Source organism: Nicotiana tabacum, unplaced genomic scaffold (genome assembly GCF_000715075.1).
Source record: "Nicotiana tabacum cultivar K326 unplaced genomic scaffold, ASM71507v2 Un00079, whole genome shotgun sequence".
Lineage (NCBI taxonomy): Eukaryota > Viridiplantae > Streptophyta > Magnoliopsida > Solanales > Solanaceae > Nicotiana > Nicotiana tabacum.
This window is the reverse complement of record NW_027438317.1, coordinates 161414-183004: the sequence shown is the minus strand read 5'-3', so window position 1 is coordinate 183004 and position 21591 is coordinate 161414. Positions and strand designations below refer to the sequence as shown.

At 43.2% G+C, this 21591-nt stretch overlaps 1 protein-coding gene across 1 annotated transcript; it reads left to right on the top strand.

The window, feature by feature from the left end:
* Positions 1-20689: 20689 nt before the first annotated feature.
* On the top strand, positions 20690-21046 carry LOC142178937 (uncharacterized). Its single transcript, XM_075248753.1, has one exon. The coding sequence runs from the start codon at positions 20690-20692 to the stop codon at positions 21044-21046; it is 357 nt and encodes a 118-aa protein (XP_075104854.1).
* The last annotated feature ends 545 nt before the right edge of the window (positions 21047-21591 follow it).

The window sequence follows — 21591 nt, the reverse complement described above, 5'->3', positions numbered from 1 at the left end:
TAAATAAAACTCCTTGTATGTCCTTAAGTTGGCCTTAAAATGCTAAGTTTGACTTTGGTCAACTGTTTTAGTAAACGACCCTGAAATCGGGTCCAATAGGTTCGTATAATAATTTTGGACTTGGGCGAATATTCGAATCGGGTTTTGTACAACCCAAGAGCGTTTTGGCACTTAATAGTGAAAATAAACTATTTGAAGGTTTAATGTTCTATAAATTTGGTTTGGAGTAATCGAGGTCCGTTTGAAATTCCGAGTTTGGGAATAGTTATGTATGGTGATTTAAGACTTGCACGCAAAATTTGGTGTCATTCCGGGTAGTATAAGTATGAGTCGGCGCGTTCGGAGGAAGTTAGAAACTTGAAGTTCATATTTTGATCCAATTCGGTTTTGGGGTGCGATTCTTAGTTTCGTTAATGATTTGTGTGTTTCGAGAGTTAGAGCGAGTCCGTTTTATGATTTCAAATATGTTGGTACATTCGGTGGGGCCCCTGGGGCCCCGACTATTAACCGGACGTGGCTCGGACCAATTTTGGACTTGGGAGATAGCTGAAGCTTTCTGCCTCTGGTACGATCGCACCTGCCCTTAGACAGTCGCATGTGCGACCATCGCAGATGCGACGTTTGCTCGCAAATGCAGAATTTGGGGCGCACCTGTGAACGCGCAGGTGCGAGGAAAGGCGCGCAGATGCAAAGCTTGGCAGGCGAGGGAAACTCGCACCTGTGAGGCTTTTTCGCAGGCGCGGCCAGCCCTCCGCAGGTGCGAAAATGACTGTTGGGCAGAATGTTAAAAAGAGGGCGAGGCTCAGTCATTTTAGTTCGTTTTCCTCCATTTTTGGGCGATTTTATAGCTTTTTGAGAAGGGATTTCAACTAGAAACTTGAAGGTAAGTTAGTTCTACGCACTTTGAGTTAAATACATGAATTATGGGTAGATTATAACCTGTAAATTTAGGAAATCAAGAGTTTAGACGAAAATCTTAAAATTTTATAAAACTATGATTTTAACCACGAAAATGGTTATTGAATTGGATGGAAATTGTATATTTAAGTTCTTGAGATTATGGGTAACGTTTTCCTCCGAATATTTTCGGAATCCGAGCACGTGGGCCCGAGGTGAATTTTACAAATTTTACCATTTTGGATAGGGTAATTTATTTAATAGTCTAATTTCGAATTATTAAACATGTATTAATTATTTTGCATAATATTTGGATAGTTTCGGAATTTTCGGCATTGAATTGAGACTTTAATGCGACGTTGTGATCGAGAAGTGGACTTTGAGACAAGGTAAGTCTCTTGTCTAACCTTGTAAGGAGGAAATTACCCCATAGGTGATTTAAAATAATAATTTTGCTAATTGTGGGGGCTACGTACGCACGAGGTGACGAGAGTCCGTGCGTAGCTACTATTTATGCTATAGTCCGGTTAGTTTAGGACTAAAATAATAAATTACTTGTGATAATTGCTCCTTTTATTTAATTAAATTACTGGGATTAATTCTATAATTTTTAGAGAAAATAGTAAAAGACTGAAAGTTCACGTACTTGAATTTTTGTGAAAAATCTCTAACTGCTAAATTGAAATTTGTACATCCTCTCGTCTATGAGAATTTGTACATCCTGATGATTTCTATAAGGCTAAAAGATTGGTTTCTAAATTAGGACTCTCGTCTATGAGAATTGATTGTTGTGAAGATGGTTGCATGTTGTATTATAAGGGTGATACAGATTTAGAAAGTTGTAAATTTTGTGAAAAATCTCGTTTTAAGCGAGTTTCCAGTGGAAAGAAGGCTGTTGTGAAGTCGATACATTACTTACCTCTTATTCCTAGATTAAAGAGGTTGTACGCATCGATGAGTTCTATTCCTCATATGATATGGTACTACGAAAATAGAAGGTCGTCCGGTGTTATGTGTCATCCTTCAGATGGGGAAGCTTGGAAGCATTTTGATAGGACGTATCCGGATTATGCTAGTGAACCGAGGAATGTTCGGTTGGGTTTGTGTGCTGATGGTTTCATGCCATTTTCTATTTCTGCAACATCATACTCATGATGGCCAATCTTTATTATGCCGTATAATCTTCCGCCTGAAATGTGTATGACTAGTCCATATATTTTTTTAAATTGTGTTATTCCCGGTCCCCGCAATCCAGAGAGTTTGATTGATGTATATTTGCAACTTGTAATTGATCAGCTTAAACAATTGTGTGATAAATTAATGTGGACCATTAATGATTTCATGCGTATGGAATGTTGTCTGGGTTTATGACTGCTGGAAAATTAGCATGTCCTTACTGCATGGAAAATGGTAAAACGTTCACTTTAAGACATGGCCGAAAGCAGTCATGGTTTGATTGTCATCGTCAGTTCTTTCCAGTTGACAATGAGTTCAGAAGGATGATGAACGCATTTAAAAATAATACAGTTGAACATGATTTGCCACCTCCAATTTTGTCGTGTGAGGAAATTTGGGAGAGGGTTCACAACTTCACTAAAGTTTCTGAGGCCTGATAAGTAAGGATTTTAACCTATTATTTGCTCTCTTTTACTTGTGTTTTAGGCCAAAAATGCTTTAAGGTATTCCCGAAAACTAATGAAATATGCTTGCTTGCAGGAATTGTTCAAAAATTAGCCAAATGAATCAAAATCAACTCACAAAGGAGTCAAAAGTTGAACAAAAACCAAGGCTGGGCAAAGAGGTCTGAAGTGCGGACCGCACAAATATTGTGCGGCCTGATCGGGTCCAAACCTACACCACTATTGAGTAGCAAGGATGGTCGATGCAGTTTTACCCAATAAGGTCGGGATCGATTTCCACATGGAGTTAATCGATTTGGAATTAAATTTATATCCAAGTCTAGATGTGTGTGTTGTTCCTAATTGCACTTCCAAACATGATGGTGTTGATTCTACTTCTAATTCTATTCTACTGTATGCAATGATTAAAGCTAAGTACAATATCTTTTTCTGTTCGTTTTCAAGTGTTTAAAAGAACTAGGGTAGTGACTTTCGCCTAGGTGTACATCTAACAGGTAGTAAGAATCTAGGGAAAGCTTGATTAATTTGGGATCGTAATATAGCCATCATACCCAAGTACTCACTCTATATCTCTCGATAGTTTGAGTGAGTTTGCCTAATGTGGCTTTCTCAAGTCCCATTGGGTATTCATGCAAGTCATGTGATATTAGTTCAAGTCGGGTATTACTATCTCTAGGTTTAACCTTTTAATTGGGGCTTTCCTAGACTTAGTCCCTCTTTCTCAAGAAGAGACTAAGTCATAAAGGCATGAATCAGTGTTTGCAACTACTAATTCTACAATTCTAGCAAGAACTAGGCTAAATATCACTAACCCATAAACATTCAAGCCCTAAAATTCAAGACCCATCAAATACCCACACTAGGGTTGAGCCATAACCCTAGCTATGAGCCTAGCTATTCATAATAATAGCAGACATCAAAGATAAAGAGAAGATATAATCCATAATACTAAATTAAAAGATGAAAATCTAATCTTATAAAGTAAATCATTTACAAAATCGCCCAAAAAGGAAAACCTAGACGTCTCATGTACTCAGCAAAAACATAACATCCTCAAAAATTGACAAAAAGATCTATTTATACTAAGCTGACATTTTCGAACAAAAATACCCATGCAGAAGTTTCGTGGCCGCGTAATTCTAACCGCGGCCGCATACTTGTTTTCGCGGCCGCGTAATTCTGATCACGGTCCGTGTTTCTTCACATCTGGACCTGGGTTGAACCTTGTTTCATGGACCGCGTAATTTCTACCGCATCCGCGTGAGAGACTTCCGCGGCCGCGTATTTTTGACGTGGACAGCCCTTCTCATTTTTGCTTGCATTATGCACTTTCTTAACCTTAGCAATCGCGGTCCGCGAAATTTCCATCGCGGTCGCGCTGGTACTTTCCCGGCCGCATCTTCTTGTCGCGGTTCGTGTTCATGTTTGTGCCAAAAAAACATCTCTCTCATTCTTCATATCACGGACCGTGAAATAATGGTCGCATTCGCATTGATACTTTCGCGGCCGCTTATTTTTGCCGCGGTCCGCGTTCCATACCTCTTGGCCCAGTCTTGGTTTTTGTTAAGTTTTAATTCCTTTATGAGTTGATTATAGCTCCTTTGGCTCATTTTAAACAATCCCTGCAAGCAAGCATATTAAGTTAGTTTTCGGGAATACCTTCACGCATTTTTGGCCCAATACACAAGTAAAAGAGAGCAATTAATAGGCTAAAATCTCTACTTATCAACTCCCCCAAACTTTAGCTTTTGCTTGTCCTCAAGAAAATAAGGTAATTCCCACCTCCACAAGAAAAAGAAAAGGATATTTCAGCTGGCCTAAGGTGACTTCATCAAGCATTAATTGGGACTAACAATTACCCTCAACACAAATGAATTATTAACAACGTCGTGTTATGCCCTTTTGAGTTCCATAGTTCTAATGTGACACTAGAGCATCAAGAGCTGACTCAATTCATCAAGGAAACTCGCTCTCTCATGTAGGTCATTGTGGATCCCAAACTCCTCCTCCTTTACTCTCCATGAGCAAATCTCGCCTTTTAGAATGTAACCCTCAAGGAAAACACTTGATGATTGTTTTAGCCAACGCAAGAGTCTAAAGGTCACAACTAGAGCTAATCTCTGCCAATCAACTTGTCTCTAACTATGAGGTCGAAGGTAAATGTGTTAGTACCAAGTGAAGCCTGCTTGAGACACTTTTATTAATTACTACTACTATATACACCAAAACAAAAAGAAAACGGACTCGATCCCTTAAGAAGGTTGTCACGTCATCCATCGTTAGGAAGAGCCACCCGGTTCAGACAACATCCACCTTTGGAAATAACCGTGGCACTAAGAAAACCAAAGGCTTATTGATCACGCAGAATGTAAAAAGAAGCTAAAAACTCAAAAATAAGCTACTAAAGGAAATATAACGCTAAGCTATTAAGGAAAAATACGAAAGAAGTTATGAAATAAACTACGGAAAGGAAAATGAATATGTACGATAATGGAGTGAAACGAATATATACAAAATGGAGATGAATATATAAATCGAATGGTAAAGTTATATACATACCAAAAGTGAAAAATAACGAAAGTGAAACTAACGATAAATAAAAGGTAAAGAAAAATAGTATCATAATTCTTACATACCAATGTCATCAAATCATAACCAAATCAAAATGGACCCCCCCAAATAAAATATAGCATTGTCCTCAATGCTAATATCAAAATAAGATCATGAGAAAAATCAGATTTTTAAAGAAAACTCCCTATGTGGTCTCTGGCTGCATGGGGTCAGGCACATGAGTGGGGTCCTCGGACTGCATAAGATCATCAGCTCCCTCCGGGTCCTCTAACTGGATCTCTAAATCCTCTGACTAGGGGACCAAAAATCTTCTAACTGGAGCTCTGTCTGCCTCATGCTCTGCTGCCTGTGCTGCTGGGGCAGTCTCCTCCATAAGCAAGTCAAGTGGGATATCTCCAACAGAAGTGAACTTCTCTATCTCCTTCTTCAGCTTCTCCACTAAATCCTTTGAGGCCTGAGTCTTTCTCATCTTCTTTACCTACTTGCCCAAATCCTTGATCACCGTGCCATGAGTATCCAAAGTCTCCAGGATCTTTGTTTGGTTGTCTAGGAGCTTCTTCTGGTTGGCCAGAAGCTCCGTCAATGAATCCTCCACTGATGGAGGTACCTGAAGCTGTGCTGGGGCTGACTGTGTTATACTAATGCACTGGATAAGACAGACAACTTTGATGTAGCTGCCTGCATCCAGTTGTTGATGCTGGATAAGGTCTGAGAAACCCGCAGTGCAGTCTGGGGGTAATTAGAAGATGAGGGCACAGATAGTGGCACAGTGATGGATGGTCTGAAGGTCCCTCTGCTGATGAAGGCTCTGAGACGGTGGCCACTACCCTTGGCTCTTCATATTGGCCAGTGGAGGTAGTGGCCTTACCCTTTGCTTTAGGGTTATCCGGTCCTTGAAGGCTATACCAGGAGAAAGGTTTCTTTGGCTTCACCTTTGTGTCATAGTGCCTCCCCTCTACCCCTTGGTCCTCGATATACATAGTGATGAAGTTGGAGCAGAGGTAGGACCTTTCCTCTTTTTCCGGTACCTTTGGAGATGTGGTGGGACATGAGGTTCCCCACGTTGATTGGATACCCCACCATGATGTAAGCTATTAGGATCGCCCGGGAGAGTGGGATATCACTATTATGATGGCTAGGATCAAGCCCGGCTGCATACAAATGTGCACCACCCTTTGGCTTCAAAGCTGAGGGTGTTTCTGGCTATTGGGACTCCAGTTGTGAGCCAGGCCGGTGTTGTCCCTAGGATGGCTATTACTTCCGCTAGCCAAGGCCAGGATGCTTTATCTAGGGCCACCTTCTCCAACTATTGTACAGCTTCCACATCCTCAAAACTGGCATATGTGTTCAAGGTGGCGCCATCAAACTGTGTCTTCAAGTTCCGTACCTTTGTCGTAGTGGTGCCCTTTTTGATGTAGGCAACATTTGCATAGAACTCCTTGACAAGGTACTCATTTGCATCCGAAATCTTGCTGGTGAAGTGCTTCCACCCTTTTTCTCTCCTCAAATTGTCTCTTGACATTTGGATTGTGAGGAAGGAGATCTCTGTCTATAAACTATCGCTCAAGGATGAGCGACCTTTGGGGCCACCATTCCCGGAATTTGAGGTATGCTTTCTCGCTCATGAATCTATCCTCCAACACCTCGGGTTTCCTTGATCTAGCAAGACCACCCACATTGGTATAACCCTCTCTCCCATCATCCGGGACCTCGTCATCCTCATCTAGGGTTGCAGCAGGTGTGGAAGATGGCTCTGATTCCGCACTACCTCCCTCTGAGCCATCAGACGACCCATAAGAGGAGGTAGCTTCATCGATTAGGCAAAAGGGTTGTGATTGGGCCTCTTGTCGAGGTTGTGTAGATTACCCCTTAGAAATCTCCCGGGATGAGAGATATTCACTTGTGTCTGATGAATCGGCAGGAGGTCTAGTGAGGGTTTTATTTTTGCTTATGATTCTTTGAGCTTCTAAGGGCAAAGCCTACTTTCCTTTTCCCCAGCCTCGGGAGGATTCTGCCCTTCCTTTTGATTTGTCTGCTCCACCACGGGATCGCACCATTTTCTGCAACACACAATTAGTGAAAGATAATTAGAATTGGGGTTCAATCATGCCTTAATGCAGTACAGATGAAAGAACAATAGTGCTTCTCAAAACAGGGCATCACGGACCGTGAAAAAGTAGACGCGGCCGTGGAATGCCCATCGCGGACCGCGAAAAAGTGAACATGGTCGCGAAGAGGTCAGGTTCAGACTACTGACTCTTTGATCTTGGACACACGCGGACCGCAAAAAATTAGACACGGTCGCGAATGACCAATCGCGGACCGCAAAAAAATAAACGCGACCGCAAATACAATTAACACACTCTTTTAAGTTCACAAGCACGGTCCGCGAAAACTTGAACACAGCCGCGAAGGACCAACCATGGACCGCGTAAAAGTGACCGCAACCGCGAACTCTTAGCAATCACTCAGTAACTAAAAGTTGGGGTAGCGCGGACCGCGAAACAAAAAATGAATGTGGCTGCCTACACTATCGCGGGCCGAGTAAAATGGACCGCGGCCGCGAAATTCAAACACGATCGGTACTAAGAACACTGATAACTAGGGTTTTCACTAAGTGTGCAAAAATTAGTTCATGTAACCATGCAAAGTTATTAACCCGAGCCCCATTAGGCATATAAACACTACCCACATATATTTAAGTATCAATTAAGCATTAATTTGAGTTTAATAGCATGCATCTAACCCTAACTAACAAAGAAAAATTAAAACAATGAGAAACAAAAAGAAAAAGATAAAATCACATCATGGAATTGAACATACCAGTTGTAAAATTGTAGTAGGAAATGAACTCTTAATGTGAATGAGATGAAAATTGAGAGCAATATGGGATGAACATTGCTTTTTGTGCGGTGAAATGTTAGGGTTCAAAAACTGTAAAATGTTTAAAGAACCCTTATTTATACTAATCAGATGTGGAACCCACCACCTTACTTGAGCTCGGCCGCGAAATTCTATCGCGGTCCGTGCTATGTTACCTTATGTAGACCAGCTTCAAGCAAATAGGCGCGGTCTGTGGAATATTGCCCGCGGCCGCGAAAGTCAATGCGGTCCGCACAAATTGGAACACGGCCGCGACCTCTGAAGGATTATTGACAGTCCAACTTCATAGAGTTGGCATTTTGCTCTTTTCAAGTACGCGTCCGCGGAAAAAAATGTGGTGCCGCGAAATTCTCACGCGAACCGCAAAATATTTTTAGGCGCGGTCCGCGAACTTCCAACACTTAGCCAAATTTTTCCTTGTCAAAATCTTGCACTGCACAACCAGTTCCTACATACACTTCACAACCAGTTAATCCAAAACAATGCCTAATCTAAGAAGAAAATCAAAAGAAAGATAAACACATGGGTTGCCTCCCAAGAAGCGCCTGATTTAATGTCGCGACACGACACATGTTACCATCATCATTTGAAATAGATCAAGGCCATTACGTGGCTACCATCAATCTTGCCAAGGTAATGCTTCACTCGGTACCTATTCACTCTAAATATTTCACCATTTTTGTTTTTCAAATCGAGAGCACCAAACAGAGTTACATGCATCACTTCGAAAGGGCCACTCCACTTTGACTTGAGCTTTCCCGAAAACATCCGTAATCGAGAGTTGAATAGAAAAACCAAGTCAGCCTCCTTGAATTCTCTATTCCGGATATATTTGTCATGTAAGTACTTCATCTTGTCCTTATACAAGGACAAGCTGGAATAAGCATGGAGTCGGAACTCATCAAGTTCATTTAGTTGCTCTACTTGGAGATTGGCAGCTACATCCCATTAAAGGTTCAACTTCTTCAGCACCCACACGGCCTTGTGTTCTAATTCAACCAGAAGATGGCATGCTTTCCCAAATACCAACCGGTACGGAGACATACCAATTGGAGTCTTGTAAGCTGTACGATAGGCCCATAAAACATCGTCAAGTTTCCTTGACCAATCAGTCCGGTTTGGATTGACAGTCTTGGATAATATGCTTTTTATCTCCCTGTTGGAGACCTCAACTTGTCCACTAGCCTGTGGGTGATAAGGGGTTGACACCTTATGATTGACACCATACTTAGAAAGTAAAGTGTCGAAGGCTTTATTGCAAAAATGAGAACCCCCATCACTAATGATAGCTCTTGGGGTGCCAAACCTGGTGAAGATATTATTGTTTAAGAAAGCCACCACACTTCGTGCCTCATTGTTAGGCAAAGTCACAACTTCAACCCATTTGGAAACATAATTTACAGCAACAAGAATATATGTGTTCCCACATGAACTCACAAATGGTCCCATAAAGTCGATGCACAACACGTCAAAAACATCAATCTCAAGGATGGTGGTGAGAGGCATTTCATTCTTCTTATAAATTCCACCGGCTCTTTGGCACTCATCACAATGCCTAACGAGCTCGCTAGTGTCTTTGTACAAGGTAGGCCAATAGAATCCATAGCTTAAGACCTTTGTAGCAGTTCTCGCCCCACCATGGTGACCACCATAGGGCGAGGAATGGTAAGCTTCAAGAACACTCAATTTTTCGTCTTCCGAAACACATCTCCGGATAACACCATCATTGCAAATTTTGAAAAGATATGGCTCATCCCAATAATAGTCCAAGCAATCTCGTTTTAGCTTCTTCCTTTGATTAGACGAAAGCTCATTAGGGACAATGCTGGTAACAAGAAAGTTAGCCACATCCGCGAACCAAGGTATCCCATTCACAGACACGGAGAGGAGTTGTTCATCCGGAAATGAATCATTAATCTCGAGGCCATCATGGGGCCTCCCCTCCTCTTCTAAGCGGGACAAGTGGTCCGCCACTTGATTCTCACTCCCTTTTCGGTCTATGATTTCAAGGTCAAACTCTTGTAGAAGAAGAACCCATCTCATCAACCTAGCCTTAGAGTCCTTTTTACTCATGAAACAACGCAGTGCAGCGTGATCAATGTGCACAATCACTTTTGGTACCCATGAGGTACATGCAGAACTTTTCCATGGCGAAGACAATGGCTAATAGCTCTTTCTTGGTCACTGTATAGTTGACTTGGGCGTCGTTCATTGTTTTGCTTGCATAATAGACCGGATGAAATATCTTGTTGATCCTTTGCCCCAATACTGCTCCTACTGCAACGTCGCTAGCATCGCACATGAGCTCAAATGTTAAACTCCATTTGGGTGCGGTAATGATGGGAATGGTAGTCAACCTATACTTGAGTAGCTCAAAAGCTTTCATGCAATCATCATTGAACACTAACTTTGCATCTTTTTCTAACAACTTGCACAAAGGGTTCACCACTTTTGATAAATCCTTGATGAACCTTCGATAGAACCCCGCGTGACCAAGAAAGCTCCTCATTCCCTTGACGGAAGTAGGAGGAGGGAGTTTTGAAATCACTTCAATTTTTGCTTTGTCCACTTTAATACTGTTCTTTGAGATCTTATGGCCAAGGACAATGCCCTCCTCGACCATAATGTGGCACTTTTCCCAATGAAGGACTAAGTTGGTCTCTTCACATCGGGCCAACATTTTGTCAAGATTATCCAAAAATTCTTCAAAGGAATCCCCCACAATACTGAAATCATCCATGAACACCTCAAGGAAGTCCTCCACCATATACGTAAATATTGCCATCATACACTGCTGAAAAGTGGTCGGTGCATTACACAAACCAAACGGCATCCTTGAGAATGCAAATGTGCTATACAGACAAGTGAAGGTGGTTTTATCTTGGTCTTCAGGTGCAATGAGAATCTGGTTATATCCGGAGTACCCATCCAAAAAACAATAATAAGCACGCCCAACAAGTCTATCCAACATTTGGTTAAGAAATGGTAATGTAAAATGGTCTTTTCGGGTCGCTTTGTTCAGCTTCCTATAATCTATGCATACCCTCCAACTGGTGACAGTTCTTGTGAGGATCAATTCATTTCTATCATTTGTGATCACAGTCATGCCCCCTTCTTTGGGACACATTGTACCAGTGAAGTCCATGAATTATCAGAAATAGGGTACACAACCCCTGCATCTAGCCACTTGATGATCTCTTTCTTGACTACTTCTTGCATGGCCTCGTTCAACCTCCTTTGACGTTCCACGGAGGGTTTGGCATCTTCCTCCAATATGATTTTGTCCATGCAAAAGGCGGGGATTATACCCCGAATATCCGCCAATGTCTAACCTATTGCCTTCTTTCTTCTTTGAAGTACCGCAAGGGTGGAATCTACCTACACGTTAGTTAAGCACAAAGAAATAATAACAGGTAATGTGGAACAAGGGCCTAAGAACTCATACCTGAGGTATGAAGGCAAGGGCTTCAACTCCAATGTGGGTGGCTCCTCGATTGAGTGCTTTTTTGGTGGAGTCTTCCGGTTCTCAAGGTCCAAGGAAAGTTTTTGGGTTCCATATGTGTAGGATCCCATTCCTTGCAAAGCATTTGCATATTCTACCAAGCCGTCCTTCTCATCCTCATCATGATTCAACAACACAACGTCCAAAGGGTCTTCCACATTAATCATAGCACTTGTGTCATCAACAATCACCTCAGTCACAATATCCACAAATGAACATACTTCGTTGCTATTAGGCTGCCTCATTGACTTGCACACATGGAACACAACCTTTTCATCGCCCACTCGGAAGGTGAGCTCCCCAGCTTCCACATCAACTAAGGTAGAGGAGGCCTTGGCAAAGGAACCTTGGCTTTGGTCACTACCGGATCTGGTATGTCTGTCGCGTGTTCCCTAGACGGGTTCACATCATCTTGTGTTTACTCCACGTTTTCATCAATGTTTATCCTCACTTCGTCGCTCACATTCTCATCCTTTCTTGGTTCATCCTCTTCTTGCACAGCCACATCATCATTCACAATCTTTCTTGGGTTGGAGGTACTAGCAACTCCACCTCTGCCACTTCTTGTAGTCACCGCCATAGCATGACCCGTATTGTTTCCACCCTTCGGGTTTACTACCGTATCACTTGGTAGTGCCCCCTTAGGGCGAGTATTCAAGGCTTGAGAAATTTGAACCATTTGGACTTCCAACTTGCGGATAGAAGTGTTGTTGGAGGCTATTTGGGCATCAGAGTCGGCTTTCCATCATTTGCTTGAACATACTTTCTATCCGTCACAACTCATAGTTGGAAGAACATTTCCCATGTGACGGATATGGAGGCGGATTGTTGATACATCGGAGGCCTTTGAAAGGCCGACCCCCGATTCCCTTGATTATTGTTGTTCCAATCCCCTTGGTTTCCATTGCCTCCCCAATTACTATTATTGTTGCCACCCCAACTGCCTTGGTTATTTCCTTGATTCCCCCAATTTTGATTGTTGTTCCCCCAATTGTTCAAATTATTATTGTTGCCACTATTCCAATTTCCGTGGCCTTGGTTGCCCCAATTTTGATTGTTTCCCTGTGATCTCTATTATTGTTGATTTGGAGCATTGCTCCGTTGACCTTGGTAATTGTTCACATATTAAACCTCTTCACTTTGATCGTCATAAGAGTCATCTTGGTTGTACCCACTACTACTTTGCTCAATTTGATCCTGATTATGTTGAACTTCTTGACCTTTTTGTTTCCTCTTGTTAACCATTACATTCACTCCTTCCATGGCATGTACTTGCTTTGTCCCTTGAACCTGCTGAAGTTGTGCCTTGGCTAACTGATTCATGGTAGTTGTCAACTCTGCTATGGCTTGTTCGTGATCATGAAGTTCCTTGTGAAGGTGGATACAATTAGGGTCACCATGAGGAACGTTGGCCCGACTTTGCCAAGCTGAATAGGTGTCCGCCATCTCATCTAATATTTCACATGCTTCTAAATATGGCGTGTTTATGAAGTTACCCCCTGCGAGCTGGTTCACTATACACTGGTTAGTTGTGTTGATACCCCTATAGAAGGTCTGTTGGGACATAGCCTCGGTCATATCATTGTTCGGGCATTCTTTGACCATGGTGCGATATCTTTCCCAAATCTCTAATTTCATCCCTTAGTGTAGCCATGTGCCCTGGAGAGAAGAATTTGGCAATGAATTTCTTGGCCAACTCATCCCACGTGTGATTGGAATGATTGGGCAGTCTCTCTAACCAGTCCAAAGCCTTTCCCCATAGAGAAAAGGGAAATAACCTTAACCGCAGTGCATCCTCCGAAGCATTTGTTTTCTTGCTCCCCAACAAGTATCAACGAACTCTTTGAGGTTCTTCTAGGCATTTTGATGCAGAGCGATGGTGAAGAAACCCTGCTGCTCAAGAAGTGTAAGCGTCACGTTGGTAATTTGGAAGTTGCCCACCCTAATCCGGGGTGGGACTATTGCACTTGCATAGCCCTCATTCGGCAACACCTGGTGTGCTGCTCTTTGTGGAGGCGGTCTGCCTCGCCTGTTTACTTGAGGCTCGAGGTGAACCTCATCCACTTGATCGTCATCTACCTCCTCCCCCAATAGTATATGTCCGAGGGCCTCGTTAAGAGCCATTTGGTACCTAAAAGCAATTGACACACAAAAATTAGAAAAATGGAAGGAAAGAAAAACAAAACACACAAATAGTTAGATATATAGCTAAGACCATCTAACTCCCCAGCAACGGCACCAAAAATTGATCGGATCCAAACCTACACCACTATTGAGTAGCGAGGATAGTCGATGCAGTTTTACCCAACAAGGTCGGGATCGATTTCCACAGGGAGTTAATTGATTTGGACTTAGGTTTATATCTAAATCTAGAAGCGTGGTTTGTTCCTAATTGCACTTCCGAACATGATGGTGTTGATTCTACTTATAATTCTATTCTACTGTATGCAATGATTAAAGCTAAGTACAATATGTTTTTCTGTTGGTTTTCAAGTGTTTAAAAGAACTAGGGTAGTGACTTTCGCCTTGGTGGACATCTAACGGATAGTAACAATCTAGGGCAAGCTTGATTAATTTGGGATCGTAATATAGACATCATACCCATGTACTCACTCTATATCTCTCGATAGTATGAGTGATTTTTCCCAATGTGGCTTTCTCAAGTCCTATTGGGTATTCATGCAAGTCATGTGATATTAGCTCAAGTCGGGTATTACTATCTTAAGATTTAACCCTTTAATTGGGGCTTTCAATTTCTTGAGTTCACCCCAATTACTTGTTAGCCTAGTTTTCCCAGACTTAATCCCTCTTTCTCAAGAAGGGACCAAATCATAAAGAACTGAATCAGCGTTTGCAACCACTAATTCTTCAATTCTAGCAAGAACTAGGCTAAATATCACTAACCCATAAACATTCAAGCCCTAAAATTCAAGACCTATTAAATACCAACACTAGGGTTGAGTCACAACCCTAGCTATGATCCTAGCTATGAGCCTAGCTAATCATAATAATAGCCGAAATCAAAGAGAAAGAGAAGATATAATCCATAATATTATATTAAAAGATGAAAATCTAATAGTATAAAGTAAATCTTGTACAAAATTGCCCAAAAAGGAAAACCTAGCGGTCTCTCGTACTCAGCAAAAACATAACATCCTCTAAAATTGACAAAAATATCTATTTATACTAAGCTGAAATTTCCGGACACAAATACCCCTGAAGAAGTTTCGCGGCCGCGTAATTCTGACCGCAGCCGCACACTTTCTTTCGCGACCGCATATTTCTTATCGCGCTCTGCGTTTCTTCACATCTGGACCTGCGTTGATCTTTGTTTTGCAGACCACATAATTCCTACCACGTCCGCGTTGATACTTTCGCGACCATGTATTTTTGTCGCGGTCCGCGTTCCACACCTCTTGGCCCAGTCTTAGTTTTTGTTCAAGTTTTAACTCCTTTATGAGTAGATTATGGCTCCTTTGGCTCATTTTGAACAATCCCTGCAAGCAAGCATATTAAGTTAGTTTCCGGGAATACCTTCATGCATTTTTGGCCAAAAACACAAGTTAAAGAGAGCAATTAATAGGCTAAAATCCCTACTTATCACGGCCGCGATCATAATTATGCGGTCCGCAAGAGGGAGATTCAGAGAGTGTGATTTTGGGCTAAATGATGAGCGCGAACCGCACCAAAAATGTGCGGCCGCAAAAGTCCCTGTGCGGCCGCAATTGAAACTACGCGGACCGCGATGACAGAGATTCAGAGAGTTGACAACTTGAGAAAAAAAGAGAATTGTGAGGCCGCGGAAGTCCCTTGTGCGGACGCGATCGAAATTATGCGGTCCGCAAGATGAGGAATCAGAGAGTTGATTTCAAGCCAAACTCAAGCAAGTACGGACCGCATCACATTTATGCGGCCGCATAATCTGGAGAGCGGCCGCACTTAGAATTATGCGGTCCGCGAAAGTTCAGCTCAACCCAGATCCAAAAGAGAAGAACGCGGACCGCATCAGAATTACGTGGCCGCGAAAGCAAGAGTGCGGTCACACTCAGAATTACGCGGCCGCACAAATGTAATGTTTTGTCATTTGTAGGGGAGGTTATGTTTTGTATGAGCACACGAGACGGCTGACTTTTCTATTTTTAGAAATTTTGTACTAGATTCACTTCTTAACATTAGATTTTCATTCCATAAATTAATATTATGAATTTTATCTTTATTTCATCTTTAATTTCTGTTATTTCCATGAGTAGCTAAACCCATAGCTAGGGTTGTAACCCAACCCTAGTGTGGGTATTTAATGGGTATTTGCGTTTTGGGATTGAATGTGAATGGGTTAGTGATATTTAGCCTAGTTCTTGCCTGAGCACAAGAATTAATGGTTGCAAATATTGATTCATACGTTTATGACTTAGTCTCTATTTGAGAAAGAGGGACTAAGTGTGATGACTCGCCATGTCATCATGCCACATAAGCAACATTTGGCATATATTAATGCCATGTGGAAGCTTACATAGGAGGAATGCTTGCATTTGTGAGAAGATTCTAGAGAAGTATGGACATTTCCTTTGGAAGATCCTAGATGTTTATGGATTTGCTAGGAAAGTCCTTGGAATCTTCTAGGCTTGTAGAGAATTCTAGAGAAAGCCCTTATCTTGTAAATATTAAGGACTTGTGTAATAATTAATATTTGCACACTAGCCCCTAAGAGACTAGTATATAAAGGAGGCCATTCATTTGTAATTCATCAAGCAAACAATTCAAGTTCTCTCTAATACAAAGCTTCCTTTAACAATTCTCTTGTGTTCTTTCTACCATTCTCTTAGCGATCTTGAGTGTAGTAAGGCTGACTTGGCATAGCAAGAACGTGAGCAAATTGTCAAGTGCCGCACGTGTACTTAGTTAACGACTAAGGACGTGACACTATGGTATAATTCATTGTGTAGCGACTAAGGGAATGGCGAATGACGGAGAAATTAACGCTGCCAACACTCAAGCCAACGTCATCCAGGATGCTGCTGGCAAGAGCGGCCGTAACAAAAAGAGAAATGCCACCAACAAGGGCCAGGAGGTGCCACCTGAGGTTGCGTCAAACGAAGGGCTTACATCCCAAGAACCATCTGCCACTGAGGCGAGCGAGGATGAAGTGGAGGTCCTGCCTGAGGACGTCTCGCTCGGTAAAGAGTGGGTGATGAAGATGAACGCGGGGATGGACGCCGTGGAGATCTTTGGCCAACGCTTGGGGAAGGTGGAAGGCACCCTTAGTGTTCTTGAGGGGCACACTCTTGAAGAGATTGAGAGCATCCGAAATGACTTGGAGGGACGTACACAGACCGAGATGGAACTAAGGCAAACTATCATTGCCTTAGAGTGCAGACTCATGGAGGCTTTGAGTACTATCGATGCTATGAAGGCAAAGATAGAGTCACTCGTGGAGCATGTTAGTGCTGGCATGACCGAGGCAGCTAGCAATGTTGTGGTGATGAGGGAGGCCAAGATCGAGGCTCCCAAACCCCCAGTGTTCAAAGGTGTTCGTGATGCGCAAGAAGTGGAAAACTTCCTTTGGCACTTGGAGAACTACTTCAAGCACGGAAAAGTGAAGGACGACGGGGCCATGATCAACACTGCGGTGTTGTACCTCTCAGAGACTGCCATGCTATGGTGGAGAAGGAAGATGGCCGACGTGGATAAAAGTATATGTACTATTAGCACATGGGATCAGTTCAAAGCCGAGTTCAAGCGACAGTTCTTTCCAAACAATGTCTTGTACGAGGCAAGGCGCAAACTTAGGGAGTTGAAGCAAACAGGGAGCATACATGTCTATGTCAAGGAATTCACTACCCTTATGCTTCAAATCCCCAACCTGACCAATGATGACTTGTTGTTCCACTTCATGGACGGGTTGCAAAATTGGGTTAAGCAGGAGTTACAACACCGGCAAGTCGCAAATATAGACCAAGCCATAGTGGAGGCCGAATCATTGATGGATTTCAGGCATGACAAACACGACAAAGGGAAAGTCAAAGAATCAAAGTTTAACAATGTCAAAGGTGGGGGAGACCGTGGCAAAGGCAAGGAGATACAACAACAATACTACAAAACTCAAGATTCCAAAAAGCTGAGTGGCCGTCAGGGGTACGCCGAGAAGAAAGCGCAGGCCGAGAAGAAGGGATGTTACATATGCGGAGGGCCTCACAGCTCCAGGAATTGTCCCGACCTAAAGAGCCTTAGCGCCATGGTCCGTGAACGGAAGGAGCAGCCGCAAGGAGAGAGTTCGGGAACCGCACAATTAGGTATGATCGGATTATGCGGTGCTGTCACAAAGCAATCTATCCAACCTACCGAGAATGGAAACCAGTACGTGGATCTCACCATCAACAACAAGCCTGCTCGTGCAATGGTGGATACTGGAGCAACTCATAATTTCGTGACTGAGGCTGCCGCAAAAAGACTAGAATTGAAGCTTGCTCCAACCAACTCCCGCGTCAAGACCGTGAATGCCAAGGTACAAAATGCTTGTGGGGTAGCTAATGGAGTTGGTGTCAAATTGGGAACTTGGAAAGGTATGACAAACTTTACCGTAACCGCTATGGATATCTTTGACATCATATTGGGACAAGAGTTCTTTAGACATTGTCATACTTTGATCGATCCCTACCTCCAACATCTCTTGGTTATGGAGCGAGAAGGAGCTTGCATGGTACCTACAGTGTCTATGCCACACGGACAGAGCCAAGCACAACTCTCAGCTATGCAGGTTATAAAGGGGATCAAGAAGGGGGAGCCGACGTTCGTGGCAACCATCGCAAGTCTGGAGGAAGACAAGAGTTTTCAAGAGACACTACCACCTTGCATAGAGAAGTTGCTTGAGGAAAACAAAGATGTCATGCCCGAGGAGTTGCCTAAGCACTTGCCGCCTAGGCGAGAGGTGGATCACAAGATTGAGTTGGAGCCAGGGGCTAAGCCACCCGCATTTGCCCCATATCGTATGGCACCACCCGAGCTAGAGGAGGTTAGGAAACAATTGAAAGAGTTGCTAGATGCTGGTCACATTCGCCCATCAAAGGCACCTTTCGGCGCACCATTATTGTTCCAGAAGAAGAAGGATGGATCACTACGCTTGTGCATAGACTACCGAGCACTTAATAAGGTCACGGTGAAGAATAAGTACCCCATCCCGCTCATTGCTGACTTATTCGATAGACTTGGGCAAGCCAAGTATTTTACCAAGGTGGATCTTCGCAAGGGCTACTACCAGGTTCGCATTGCAGAGGGGGATGAGGCAAAGACAACATGTGTGACGAGATATGGAGCCTTTGAGTGGTTGGTGATGCCTTTCGGCTTAACCAATGCACCTGCCACATTTTGCACCCTTATGAATAAGATTTTCCATCCCTACCTTGATCAGTTCGTGGTAGTCTACCTAGAAGACATAGTTATCTACAACAACACCTTGGAAGAGCACATGAAGCACTTAAGGAAGGTTTTCCAAGTCTTTCGGGAGAACGGGCTATACATCAAGAGGGAGAAATGCGAGTTTGCACAATCAAAGGTGCACTTCTTAGGCCATGTTATTAGCAATGGCGAGCTACGCATGGACGAGGCTAAGGTACGTGCTATCCAAGAGTGGGAGGCACCTATAAAGGTAACTGAGTTGAGATCCTTCCTTGGCCTTGTTAACTACTATCGTCGGTTCATCTGTGGCTACTCAGCAAAGGCCGCACCATTGACTGAGTTGCTAAAGAAGAACAAGCCATGGGTTTGGACGGAGCATTGTCAAAGGGTGTTTGAAGACCTCAAGGCAGCTGTAACAGAGGAGCCAGTCTTGGCATTACCTGACTTTGCCAAGACATTTGAGGTGCATACAGATGCCTCAGATTTTTCCATTGGGGGTGTCTTGATGCAGGATAAGCATCCCATAGCATTTGAGAGACGCAAGTTAAATGAGACGGAGCGGCGTTACACAGTGCAAGAGAAGGAGATGACTGCTATTGTGCATTGCCTTCGTACATGGCGACATTATTTGCTTGGGTCGAGGTTCGTGGTCAAGACCGGCAATGTAGCTACTAGCTACTTTCAGACGCAGAAGAAGCTCACCCTAAAACAGGCTCGGTGGCAGGATTTCTTGGCCGAATTTGATTATGTACTAGAGTATAAGTCGGGCAAAGGTAACGTTGTAGCCGATGCCTTGAGCCGGAAAGCCGAGCTTGCTGCAATCACTTCAACAAGATGGGACATTCGTGAGGCTATAAAAGAAGGCATGCAACACGATCCAGCAGCCAAACAACTTATCGAGTTAGCCAACCAGGGTAATACGAGACGTTTTTGGGTCGAAGACGGCCTACTACTTACCACAGGTCGGCGGGTCTACGTCCCTAAGTTTGGAGACATTAGACGGCGGATTATAAGGGAGAGTCATGACACAATGTGGGCTGGTCATCCAGGCCAACGTTGCACTAGGGCCTTGGTTGAGTCAGTCTACTATTGGCCACGCATGCGAGATGACATAGAGTGTTATGTGCAGACTTGTCTTGTCTGTCAACAGGACAAGGTTGAGCAACAAAAACCCGGAGGACTTTTGGAGCCACTAACAGTTGCAGAGCGTCCATGGGAGAGCATGACTATGGACTTTATCACTTGCCTACCGAAGTCTGACGGTTATGGTACTATTATGGTGGTCGTGGATAGATTTTCCAAATATGCCACCTTCATGCCCGCCACACCAGGTTGCACCTCCAAGGAAGCCGCCAAGCTATTCTTTAAGAATGTGGAGAAGTATTGGGGCTTACCAAGGCATATTATCATTGATCGAGACCCCCATTTTACTGGGAACTTTTGGAGAGAATTATTCGATATACTTGGCACGGAACTACACTTTTCCACTAGTTTCCACCCACAGACATATGGACAAACGGAACGGGTCAATGCCTTACTAGAATGCTACTTGAGGCATTATGTAAGCGCGCATCAGAAAGATTGGTCAAGGCTCCTAGACATCGCCCAATTCTCTTATAACTTGCAGCGGAGTGAGTCCACGGGACGGACACCATTTGAGCTAGCCACAGGCCAACAGCCACAAACTCCACATTCATTACCAGCCACGTTTGAGGGAAAAAGTTTGGGGGCTTATCATATGGCTAAAGGATGGGAGGAGCAGCTTGACACTACTAAGTCCTACTTGGATAAGGCAGCTAAGAAGATGAAGAAGTTTGCAGATCGTAAGCGGCGTCCCACGGACTATAGAGTTGGGGACATGGTCATGGTGAAGTTTAATCCAAGACAGTTTAAGGCATTACGAGGCATGCATCAGAATCTGATTCGCAAGTATGAGGGGCCATTTAAGAGTGTCGCCAAGGTAGGCAATATCTCATACAAGCTTGACATACCATCATATCTTAAGATCTACCCTGTCTTCCATGCCAGCATGTTTAAGCCCTATCATGAAGACAATGATGATCCAAGTAGGGGCCAATCAAGTCGAGCACCTATTACTATCACCGCCTCGCACGACCGGGAGATTGAGGCTATTATTGATTACCAGGCCAGGCGAAAATAAGGGCAAAAAGCCACCGCAATGTTCCTCGTCCATTGGAAGGGGCAATCAACAGAGGAGGCCACATGGGAACGTTATGAAGATTTATGGCAATTCAAAGATAAGATCCAAGAGTTTATGCAGCAACATTGCGCCGCGATCGTCGCAACATTAGGTGGGGGAGAGTGTGATGACTCGCCATGTCATCATGCCACATAAGCAACATTTGGCATATATTAATGCCATGTGGAAGCTTACATAGGAGGAATGCTTGCATTTGTGAGAAGATTCTAGAGAAGTATGGACATTTCCTTTGGAAGATCCTAGATGTTTATGGATTTGCTAGGAAAGTCCTTGGAATCTTCTAGGCTTGTAGAGAATTCTAGAGAAAGCCCTTATCTTGTAAATATTAAGGACTTGTGTAATAATTAATATTTGCACACTAGCCCCTAGGAGACTAGTATATAAAGGAGGCCATTCATTTGTAATTCATCAAGCAAACAATTTAAGTTTTCTCTAATACAAAGCTTCCTTTAACAATTCTCTTGTGTTCTTTCTACCATTCTCTT

Excerpts from the sequence above, each read along its gene's own strand:
- LOC142178937 (XM_075248753.1), top strand. The coding sequence starts at position 20,690 with ATGAAGAAGTTTGCAGATCGTAAGCGGCGTCCCACGGACTATAGAGTT.